This window comes from Vombatus ursinus, unplaced genomic scaffold (genome assembly GCF_900497805.2).
Source record: "Vombatus ursinus unplaced genomic scaffold, bare-nosed wombat genome assembly UNPS02014830.1, whole genome shotgun sequence".
Classification (NCBI taxonomy): domain Eukaryota; kingdom Metazoa; phylum Chordata; class Mammalia; order Diprotodontia; family Vombatidae; genus Vombatus; species Vombatus ursinus.
In genome coordinates this window covers 38,740,491-38,752,853 of record NW_020954608.1, presented here as the reverse complement: position 1 = coordinate 38,752,853, position 12,363 = coordinate 38,740,491, and the positions used below count along the sequence as shown (strand labels likewise).

At 35.3% G+C, this 12,363-nt stretch overlaps 1 protein-coding gene across 1 annotated transcript in view; it reads right to left on the bottom strand.

The window, feature by feature from the left end:
* Nucleotides 1-12,363, bottom strand: part of ITPR2 (inositol 1,4,5-trisphosphate receptor type 2) — a 507,541-nt gene that overhangs the window by 276,205 nt on the left and 218,973 nt on the right. Inside the window, exons 22-26 of the mRNA XM_027838537.1 lie at nucleotides 9,977-10,170; nucleotides 6,915-7,044; nucleotides 5,315-5,372; nucleotides 4,089-4,254; nucleotides 2,844-3,017 (exon numbers count right to left, since the gene is read on the bottom strand). Of these exons, the coding sequence (XP_027694338.1) occupies nucleotides 2,844-3,017; nucleotides 4,089-4,254; nucleotides 5,315-5,372; nucleotides 6,915-7,044; nucleotides 9,977-10,170 (722 nt within the window). The remainder of the gene's footprint in view (nucleotides 1-2,843; nucleotides 3,018-4,088; nucleotides 4,255-5,314; nucleotides 5,373-6,914; nucleotides 7,045-9,976; nucleotides 10,171-12,363) is intronic.

Sequence of the window (12,363 nt, the reverse complement as noted above, 5' to 3'; positions counted from 1 at the left end):
ACAATCTCAATGAAATGGATGAACACTTACAAAAATATAAATTGCCCAGATTAACAGAAGAGGAAGTAAAATACTTAAACAACTCCATTTCAGAAAAAGAAATTGAACAAGCCATCAATGAACTCCCTAAGAAAAAAATCTCCAGATCCAGATGGATTTACAAGTGAATTCTATCACACATTTAAAGAACAATTAATTCCAATACTATATAGACTATTTGGGAAAATAGGTGAAGAAGGAGTCTTACCAAATACTTTCTATGATACAAATATGGTGCTGATACCAGGAAGAGCCAAAATATGACCAATTTCCCTAATGAACATAGATGCAAAAATTTTAAATAAAATATTAGCAAAGAGATTACAACAACTTATCTTGAGGATAATATTTATACCAAGAATGCAGGGCTGGTTCAATATTAGGAAAACTATCAGCATAGATGACCATATCAACAACAAAACTAACAAAAATCATATGATTATCTCAATAGATGCATAACAAGCATTTGACAAAATACAACACCCATTCCCATTAAAAACACTAGAGAGCATAGGAATAAATGGAGTCTTCCTTAAAATGACAGATAGCATCTACCAAAAATCATCAGCAAGCATTATATGCAATGGGGATAAACTACAAGCATTTCCAATAAGATCAGAGTGAAATAAGGATGTCTACTATCACCACTGTTATTCAATATTGTCCTAGAAATGTTAGATGTAGCAATTAGAGAAGAAAAAGAAATTGAAGGAATTAGAATAGGTAAAGAAGAAACAAAGCAGTCACTCTTTGCAGACGATGTGATGGTATATCTAGAGAATCCTAGAGAATCAAGTAAAATATTACCTGAAAAAATAAACAAATTTAGCAAAGTTGCAGGATATAAAATAAACCCACACAAATCACTGGCATTTCTACATATTACTAACAAAGCCCAGCAGCAAGAGTTAGAAAGAGAAATTCCATTTAAAATTACTATAGACACTCTAAAACATTTGGGAGTCTACCTGCCAGAACAAAACCAGGAACTATATGAACACAATTACAAAACACTTTTCATGCAAATAAAGTCAGATCTAAATAATTGGAAAAATATCAGTTGTAAAAATGACAATTCTATCTAAATTAATTTACATATTCAGTGCCATACCAATCAAACTACCAAAAAATTATTGAGCTAGAAAAAACCATAAAAAAATTCATCTGGAAGAACAAAAAGTTCAGAATATCAAAGGAACTAATGAAAAGAAATGCAAGCGAAGGTGGCCTACCTGTACCTGATCTTAAATTGTATTATAAAGCAGCAATCATCAAAACTACTTGGTGCTGTAAATCAGTGGGATAGGTTAGGTATGCAAGACACAACAGTCAACAACTGTGCTATTTGATAAATCCAAAGACTCCAGCTTCTGGGATAAGAAATCACTATTTAGCAAAAACTGCTGGGAAAACTGGAAAAATATATGGCAGAAACTGGGCATAGACCAACATCTTACAACCTATACCAAGGTAAAGTCAAAATAGATACATGATTTAGATATAAAGACTGATACTATAAGCAAACTAGAAGAGCAAGGAATAGTTTACTTTCAGATCTATGGAGAAGGGAAGAATTTATGACCAAACAAGAGATAAAGAACATTATGAAATGCAAAACAAACAATTTTGATTACATTAAATTGAAAAGTTTCTGCACAAATCAAGCCAATGCATCCAAGAATAGTAGGGAAGCAGAAAACTGGGAAAGAATTTTTACAACCAGTGCCTCTGATAAAGGCTTCATTTCTAAAATATATAGAGAACTAAGTCAAATTTACAAGACTACAAGTCATTCCCCAATTGATAAATGTCAAAGGATATGAACAGCCAGTAGTCATGAAAAAATGTTCTAAATCACTATTGATTAGAGAAATGCAAATCAAAACGGCTCTGAGGTACCACATCACACCTATCAGATTGGCTAATTTGACAAAACAGGACAATAATAAATGTTGGAGAAGATGTGGGAAAACTGGATCACTAATATCTTGCTGGTGGAGTTGTGAAATGATCCAACTATTTTGGAGAGCAATTTTGGGCTATGCCCAAAGGGCTATAAAATTGTGCATACCCTTTGACCCAGCAATACCACCACTACGTCTATATCCCAAAGAGATCATAAAAATGGGGAAAGGACCCACATATACAAAAATATTGATAGCAGCTCTTTTTGTGGTGGCAAAGAATTGGAAATTGAGGGGATGCCCATCAATTGGGGAATGGCTAAACAAGTTGTGGTAAATGAATGCAATGGAATACTATTGTGCTATAAGAAATAAGGCAGACTTAAACAAAAATCTTGGAAAGACTTACATGAACTGATGCACAGTGAAATGAGCAGAACCAGAAGAACATTGTACACAGTAATAGCCACATTATGGGAAGCCTAACTTGGATAGACTTGACCCTTCAGAGTAACACAAGAATCTAAGACAACTCCAAAAGATTCATGATGGAAGTTGCTATCTACACCCAGAGAAAGAAATATAGAGTCTGCATGCAGATGGAAGTATACTATTTGCCCTCCTTTTCCTTTGTTATTTTGTTTTATTGCTTCATTCTCATGGTTCCTCCCATTAGTTCTAATTGTTCTTTACATCATGACTAATGAGAAAATATATGTAACATGAATGTATATGAAGAGCCTATATCAGATTGTATGCCATCTTGGGGAGGGGAGGGGAAAGAAATGGGAGGGGGAGAAAATTTAAAACTCAAAATCTTATGGAAGCGAATGTTGAAAACTAAAAAAAATAAATTTTTAAAAACAAACACTGTCAATGAACTAAAATTTTAAAACGAACCTCATTTGGCTCTTCTCCCCCTTTTACTTGACTTTCACCCATTTCGCCATTTTCATAGGTGCTACTCTTCTCAACCCACAGCTCAGATTTTTCTACAGTCAGTCGTAGTTGGTCTAGGTCAGCTTTGATTTGTTTGTAGTTGTCTACATCTTGATTAGATACCAATAATTGTACCTAAAAATAAAATAATTTTATTTGTTAACTTGTTTATGTATTTTTCCCCAATAAGCTCATTAAGAACAAGGGCTGTCTTTCTTTTTCCATGTGTAGTCCCAGTACTTAGCAAAGCGCTTAGCACATGGCAAACGTTTAATAAATGCTTTCTATTTACTCATCCATTCATTGTTTGGAAATATCTAACAAATACCTAACAAAATTTCCACACCTCTTTATTTCTTTGTAATAAGCCTGATCCATTTGCCAGCATCTTTGAGCACATCTATAGATAAAAGTATTGGCTTCTTAAACTTATCTGACCAACATATTCCTTAAGAAACACCTTTATGTGACATTTCAAAGTATTTTTTGAATAGAATATTCTTCAGTATTCAAATATAAGTATCCTTTCATAAGTCGTTTTTTATGAACTGAACCCTCTGATTTTATTGGCCTAGAAAATTCCCTATGAGGAAACTCCCCCACCAATGCAGATTAGACACTACGCTTAAACTTATTTCCTTAGCAAGTTTCCTGGGGTAGCAAAGGTTAAATGACTTGCCCAGAGTGATACAGATGGTATATGTCAGAGGTGAGATTTGAACTAGATCTTCTTGATACCGAGCCTGGATCCACCATGCAACACTGTCTTATTTGGAGAAAATATTCCTGCAAATTCTGGGAACTATATGAAATGTTTCTAACTTGTACTTAAGACATCAATCAAAATTAACTTGTGAAACACGTTTATTTGTGATAGGCTACGTCTTGAAGTTAAGCAAAACTCCTTCATTTGTCCTTAAAGGAAACGCAAATAAGTCCTTATATCACTGCAAACAGCATGATCTAATGGTTAGGACAGTGGGCCTGGAGTCAGGAAAATCTAGGTTGAAATTGTGCCTTAGGCACTTAGTTCTATGACCTTGGGCAAGTCATTTATCCTCCTTAGGTCTGTTTCCCCATCCATAAAATGAAGAAGCTGACCTCAAAGGCCCCTGTGGTCCCTTCTAGAACTAAATGTATGTTACAGTATGAGCAACATGTGTAGAGCTTCCCCTAATGGATTCAGTGGTGTTTAACTAATCTTACCTGTTTAAAAGCCTGTAAAACTTCTGCCCTTTGACTGAAATGCTTAAATAGCAACTGCAGGGCTCCTGATAGCAAAGGAGGGTAATCATGCATGATCAGATGAATAAGAACTCGTAAAAACGTCCTTCCTCCTTCATCATCAAGTTGTACTGGATTTTTTTCTTTTCTATAAAATCAAACATAATTTTTAAGATCCTTATAGTTACATAGTACTTTTTCTAAGGAGCTTAAACCTCTTCAAATATGTTGTCTCTTTCAACACCACTATTTCTTATCTTAGAAGGTGAACAAACATTTATTATCCCCCATTTCACAGATGAGAAAACTAAGATGTGAAAAAGAGCTCTGTTTCTTGACACAAGTTAACACTAATATAGGTATATATGGTAGGAACTAATATTTTAATATTAAGATGATACCAACTTTCAATGAACAAGGAAATTCTTTAATGTGAAAACACCAATGTAGTCCCAAGCTATATCATAAAAACAAACAGGATCAATTATTTATTTGAAACCAAATCCTTAACACTGGAAATGCAGACCCAAATAATCTTTTCTCTCTAATAGCCAGACATTTTTTACAGAAAATTTAGGACAGTGAAACCAAAAAGATCTTATGTCAAAATCTATAGGAAAACATGTGTAAGAAATACATTAATCCAATACTCAAACATACTATTTTTTTAACTACTATTAGAATTTTAGTTCTAAAAAATGAACTAAAAATAGTAGAATGAGCTAGAGGCACTATATTTCTGGAATCAAACTTATGTAATCCAAATGACAGAAAACAAATTTATCTATCCTACATCAAAACAGAGATAACAGTACAATAAATTATTTTTAAATTCAAATTTTAAAGATATAACATTTTCTGAGCAGGGTAAATTTTGTAACAAGGGAAATTAAGGGTAATTTCTTATTTTGTAGCTGTTTGAGAAAAATTAGGTAAAGCATTTAGGGAAAAGTGTAATACATCTCTCTCGTCTAATTCTTTCTTCACCTGACCAAAAAAAAAAGCAACTGTATTCTTCTTTATATGAAAGTTGTAGCCTCTTTTCTAACTGAAATTATATTGTGTAGATATAGTAGATGGTCTGGAAAGAAGGAAGAAATGAAATACATGAAAGTAACAGACCAGTATTAAGTATCACTATCAATCTGAATAAAAAGATCTCTTCACTATTAAATTGTAAAAAAAAAAATGCAAAGTGGTAACTTTACCTCCCAGCAAACATAGTCTCTGCCTGAGCTGCAATTTCATCTATATCAGGAACAATAGCTGCAAAGATAAAGGGTAGAAAATATATTCTAATCAGGAGTCATAATTTGTTTTTAATATTATTAAGCTGCCTATTAATATTTCCTATTTTTTTAAATTTCCCTATGCCAACAAAATTATTAAACTGTATGTAGAGGAAATAAAACATAATTAAATATTTTAAACTCATAAATGACAAAATTTAAAAACTGAATTTAGACTAATTTATTAAAAATACTATTTACTATTTTAATTATTATATTTAATTATTATATTTTAATAATTATTTATTAAATAAATTATTTAAAAAGTAGTGCTATGTGCCAGCTGCTAGAGTGACCAAAATTTAAAATATTGCAAATGTGCAAAAAGATGGAATTCTTATTCTTTTTTTTTAAAAAGTACAATATTATTTTATGTTCTACCTACAAACAAAAAGGTCCCTTGACAAAACTTAATTTTTAGAATCTACTTATCTATTACTTTTTTCAATATAATCCAATCACAATAAACATCTCTCTCTGCGTCACAATGGTTTAAAAAAATTGCGATAATGGGATTAAGCTTTATACACATTTTTCTTGACTTCAGGCTATGAACTCCTGAGCTTCAAAAAGAGAAAAAGAAGAGAGAAAATAAGAACAAAATAAATAATATATTCCATAGAAATCAATACTATTTTGACAAAAGAAATAGATAAATCAACTTTCCTAGAGGTAAGGATGTAAAAAAAAAACCAAAAAACAGAATATAGATGTTGCTAAACCTTTTTACAGAAGCTCAGAGTCTGGGATCCAACAAGAGCAGTATCAATGTTATTGCAACTGTCACTCAGCTTCTGGTGTTTACATATTATTCTTGGAAATTTTGCTTCTTTACACTTCAATGCTTTGAGAAAATATAAGAACAAATTCCATAGGAAATATACCTTTCCAAAAAATGACTTTTAGCTTAGGCAAGCTTAGCACAGGCTCTAGTGGCATTTGCTTTAATATTTATTCCAGTCACTGGTTTTGCTCTCACTTCTCTTTATTGGCTGTCTAAACTTCATTCTAATTCCTTCTGCATGCTACATCCTCCTCCTCGAATTCTTGACTTTACTTTGGAAGAGAACAAGGTTCAAGATGTGACTGTGGTTAAAAGATGGATGCTGGATCCATATAAATACTACAAACTTCAGTTTCCTGCATAGGGACTGTATTAACTGATCAATTTTTCAATTTAATTGTTACCAGTTGTCTATAATTTTCATATGTTCAACAAGCAAAAAGCAGTATTCTGATATTTCTTTGTATTTATGTAGCTTTCTATATTTATGGAATAGTTTGCAATTATTTATGGGCTCCTCCTTTTTTCATTCTCACAATATTCTCAGGAGATGTGAAAACTGAGACATGGAGATACTGAATGATTTGCCCTGGTTCTCAAAGGAAATAATCTTTTTTAAAGCTAAGATTCAAGTTTACACATTCCTAGGGCTCTTTGTCATTTTTAATAAGTCAGGGACTTTAAGTATCTTCCTAAAAATTGAAGATTATGAAGAATCTCTACAAAAACCAATACCTGATGAAAGTGGTGTGTCAGAGGAGGTAGTAGTGGAGTTTTCAGGATTTTCATTGTTGTCTCCAAATTCTTTCTTGTAGATAGACAGCATATATGAGATTCTATAGTCTAGTCTCACGCTCAGAATAAACTATAAGACACAGATTGAAAACAATATATAGTTTTCCATAAACTTTTTTTATATCACTCATTACTTTATTTAATGATACATATGATTATGTAGTAAACCTCAAAAGTCTAACAACAACATAACATATCAGAATGCTAAATAAACTAATTGGAGAGCTTACTTTTAAATATTAACAATCCAATCCAGTAAATGCTCATCATTAATATTAAGTTTTAAAATGCCTTTCTTTCCACAAATACTATAAATAGCACATTGACTAGAGTCAATAAAAATTGAATGTATTTTCTGGGAAATACAAAATAATATTTGTTTTATATGATTTTCCAATTATCTTCTACTGTAGTATCGAAGCACACTTGTTTGGTGAAACTTTCCAGATGAAGATATTGAGTTATTCTGTTTGAAGTGATAGTGATGTCATATTGTCACCAAATAACTGGTAGATTTCTCTACCAGAGGAAGGATGGTGGGAATCAAGTCCCTTGTTCAGGCACAAAAAAGGCATGTCTTTCAGCTATAATAGTTATGAAAGATCTACGTGTCCTCCCAAGTTTTGATGCCAGATATATCTATGATTCGACCTGGGAGTCAGGACCTAGGTTCATAGCCTAAATGGAGCAGTTTGTTGTCAGGTACATGTCAGATAGCATTAAAAGTGTCCAGGATAAAAACAAGATTTGATGAATGTAACTAGGATTTTTTTCATTTTTCTGCTTTAGTGTTATGCAAAAGATCTATTTTTTAACGGACCCATTGACTGTAGACATCAATCAACAAGTATTTATTAAGGATAATAGGATCATCGGTTTAGAGCTAGAAAGGACCTTTAAGGACATTTGACAAACTGAGGACCAGAAAAAAATTAAAAGACTTGTCCAAGATTACACATTATGATAGATGCAGGATTCAAACCAGGTTGAAAAACACAGATAAAAGCAACTTAAAGAGAAAAACAGTGCCATAGGTACAAATGCTTAAGAAGAAACACACTGAGAGGTCATGGAGTGCAAGCAAGCCCCTTAAAGACACAAGCTGCCCAAAGGCAGAGGGACTGCAAGGTATTGCTGTCCATTAGTTCACATATAAATGATTGCTTTTAAGGTTTTAAAGGAAAAATAGCTGCTTCTGTTACTTAATATTTGCATGAGCAAGTCATTCAATCTGTTTCCTCATCTGTAAAATGAGGGAGTTGAATTAGGTGCCAGCTCTATATCTATGATCTATAAATTAGAAATAAAAGACTATTTGGGGACCACGAAGAAATTGTGTCATCTGTCTGGGCCCTATGTGACAGAACTATGGATATGACGCTTCTCAGCCTGTGTTAGGAATGGAACACTACTCACAAGATGTACTGATTTGAGGAATTAGGAGGTATCAATTAACCATCAAGTAATGCAGCAGGCATTGTTCTACCCACAAGTACAAAGAAAGTAACAACCCTTTCTCTAAAAGACCTTACATCCTAATGAGGGATGCATGAAGCACTTATAAAAATACCAACAGAGCTGGGGTCCTGCTGCTACCCTAGCCCCAACCAACAGTCACCATCCCAGAAAGCAACTTTCTGTAAAGTCGTAACCTGGCAACTGCTTCTTCAGGTGCTGTAGTCACTGCCTCCTCAAAAGGCCACATCTACTGAAGACCTAGTAAAAAAGGTCTTTTACACCAAAGTTTGTGGCACCATCCAAAGGTTTAAGGTCAAAAATAAATGTGATTTTATCAGTGGAAATGACTATTAAACAAGATGCATTAGTATGTGTTTTGCTGCTGCCCCCAAGGGCCACGGAATCTATTTGACTCGCAGCAGAAACCTCCCATATGTGATGTGTCCTCCTATTAGAATGTGAGCAAACGCTGAGATCTTGAGAGCAAATACTGTCTCCACCATTCTGTTTGTATCCCCAGTGCTTTGTACATAGTAAGTTCTTAATAAATGCATATTCACACAGCATAAATCTAAAACTGATATACACAAATATATAAAGTAGTTAAATATAATAGAGTTTGAGAGGGAGGGTACTAGCAATTGGAGGAATCAGGATAGGTTTCATGCAAAAGAGGGTGTTTGAGCAGTGTCTTAAAGAAGAAAGGGGAAAGACCTTAGCTTAAAAGGACCGAGGTCTCCCACTGCATCCTGGGCCCTTTCCAGTCCTCTTGATCTATATCTGGCCACTGGACCCAGATGGCTCTGGGAGAGAGAGTGACTTTGCACAGCCCTCCCTCACTCAAATCAAAGTCAATTGCAAGTCATAGCATCATCTCCCTGATGTCATGGTCTTCTTTGAGAATGAAGGACAAAACCACAAAGAAGAATGGGATTCTATGAAGCAGAAGTAATAAGGGAGTATATACCAGCCAGCGTAAAGGCATGAAGTCAGGAGATAGAGTTTCATGTGTAAAGAAAAAAAAGAAAAGGCCAGTTGACTGTATTGCAGAATGCAGGAGGGGGAATAATGTCCAGTGAGGCTAAATGTGTTAGTTACCCCTCCTAGTTTTATATTATCTATGTCAATGTATAAAATCAAATGCTGTCAGACCTAAATTATTATAGACTTGGAGTTGTCATGGGCTTTCCTTGCTATCAAATACCTTTTAAATAAAAAATAATAATAAAGTGTGTCATATCCTAAGTAAAAAGGAACTGATATAATACTGAATAAAAGTTAATGCCATTATGAGACTTATACCATATTCACAACAAATAAAATAATCTGAAATATATGAGCATTCTTTACATGAGCTTACATGTAGCAGGTGGCAAGGTTAGAGCAAATGTGGGGAAGAAAGAGGAAATGGCAATGAGAACAGCTCTTACAATCTGTATGTATAGTGTTTTATAATTAACAATGGTTTTCTTATTTTATGTGATCGTCAGGCCAACTTAAATTGAATTAGGTATTTGCTATATTGTTTTTATTAAATTCTTTACCTGTAAAATTTCAATTATTTTTAATTTTGTGTCCATAACAGTTATGTCCTCATTATCAGTAGGACTTGCTTGCTTGATTGGGTGGGTGCTAGGTTGTACATCAGGTACAGACACAGGAAAGATAGATCCCCTACTGAGTACCATTTGGGTCATCATCTCTCCAACACCATGGATAGTTCTCATAACATTATTTCCTGAAAGAAGAAAAGCACATAAGCAAGCATGCATAGTACACAAAGAGTTACAATACCCATCAGGCAAATAAACATTTAAATGTATAACAAGGAGAATATTAAATGTCATTAATAATCATATTTATGTGTGTATATTTACTATGTACATATATATGTGTACATATATATAATATCAGATGTGCCGGTAAAAAATTAATATTCCAATAAAAACCCAAAAGTCCAGGCAAATATTTTATTAGAAAATGTTTATTTTTTTCAAGAAGCATTTTAAATAGAACACTAAGGCTGTTAATAAGTAGCTCTGATAACATTCAAATGAGGTCCTCATTAACAAAAAAAAGCTTTACCCATAGTCCAAGATTAATAGAAAATTATGATTCCTGATCCTTTCCTCAAGCAAAGGTTCTACTTTGCTTTCTCTTTGCAAAAAACAAAAGTTATACTAATTATTGACTGTTTCAATGACTCTTAGTTTTAAGAAAAATATCCTGAAATTGAAAACTATTCAAAACTCACAAAAATCAACTATGTTCAGAGTAATTACTGGAACAAATTAGTGACAAATATGATAATATTCAAGGAAGGCTCACTTCCCATCTATCTCTTTTCCTGTGTATGTCTCCACACTGGTATATTTGTTGGCAAAATGACAAAAATCCCACCTTTGAATGCCAACAATTCATTCAATTCCTACAGTTCACATGTACTTCCCTACTCTTGAGTTCGTGAGATAAGCAAGTTTGATTCAAATAAATGATTATCTTCTTTGTAGTAATCTTAAATTAAATACGTCCTCAAAGAGCCCGGGCTGTGGGCAAAGACATAAAGGATCCCTCTGCTTTGGTGAATTATTCTTTGCCTAAGTAACTCAAGGGAATAAACCAAGAGGAAAATGGAAATATTGCAGGATATAATGAAACTCTTTTCAAAGCAATAAAAAGAGTGGAAATATCCAAAAGACGGAAAAGCAAAAAGAATGAAAATAATTTGCCAGAAGGATTAAGTGAATCTTGATGGGTTTTTTTCCAGTCTAATTACCACAGATTTCAAAACTTTGAAAACTTGGTGGCCCCATACTGTGAAAAGTTAACACTTTTTAAAAAGGATCCATTCTGCTATCTCTTTAGAGAAACGATGTACGTGCAGCAGGGCGGAGTAAACAAGCTAGGCTGATCATTTTGACAGCCCTGGGACAAAAGATGTATCCCACGAGGCTAAACTATGATAGAGGAGTTTGGGGAGAGATCTTGCTAAAGGGGCTGGAGGTAACTCGAGAAAACCTTCCTTCAGAAAAATCTGCCCACAGAATGCCTCACTGTCAGTGACATCTTTCCACCCCCCTGCTCCTTACACAGGAGAAAAGGAGAAACTGGAGGGGGAGGGGCGGGGAAGCTCAGACAGACACAGACACACACACACACACAGACACACACACAAATATACGGAGACAGACATAAAAGCAGAGACACAGAGCACACAGAGAGAAAATCGGTCTCCTTGGCCGTCTGAGAAAAGCTGCCTGGTATGAGGAGAAAGGGGAGGGAGGGGAGGAAGGGGGGCAGGGGAGGAAGGAGGGGAGGGGATGAAGGGGGAGGAGGGAAGCTAAAAAAGCGCGCGCAAAAGAGAGAAAGTCTGTCTCTCTGGAGGGGAAAGGGGAGGGAGGAGAAAAAAAGCGCGCGCGAGAAAGAGACACAGACAGACAGAAAGAAGAGACAGACTGTCTAACGAGGAGAGCTGGGAAGAAGCTGGCGGGGTGAAGGGAGAGGAAGCGGAAGCTCTAGGGACTGACACACTGGCGGGAGAGGCAGGCAAAGGAAGCAGGAACAGAAGCCAGGGGTTGGGCAGCGAAGAACCGCTCCAGCCTCCCCACCCCTTTTGCCCCCCCTCCCCACGCTGCCCGCCAGTCTGCACATGCGCAGCAGGCGCACAAGGCGGGAGCAAGAGAGCGGAATGACGACAAAGGGGATAGTCCCTTCCGCTTCACTCAGCTCATTTGCGCAGGCGCAGAAAGCGAGGAAGTCCTGAGGGCGCTAGGAGCGGGCGGGGTTTTCTCTCCTGGCTCTTCCGGGGATTAGGAGCACACAAGCGCACCAGGCCGACTAAGAGCAAGAGATCCAGAGAGAACTGGTTTCACCCTGCTCGTCATTACACACAGCAGGCAGGCGAGTACTGGAATCTGGGGGTTTAATTGGA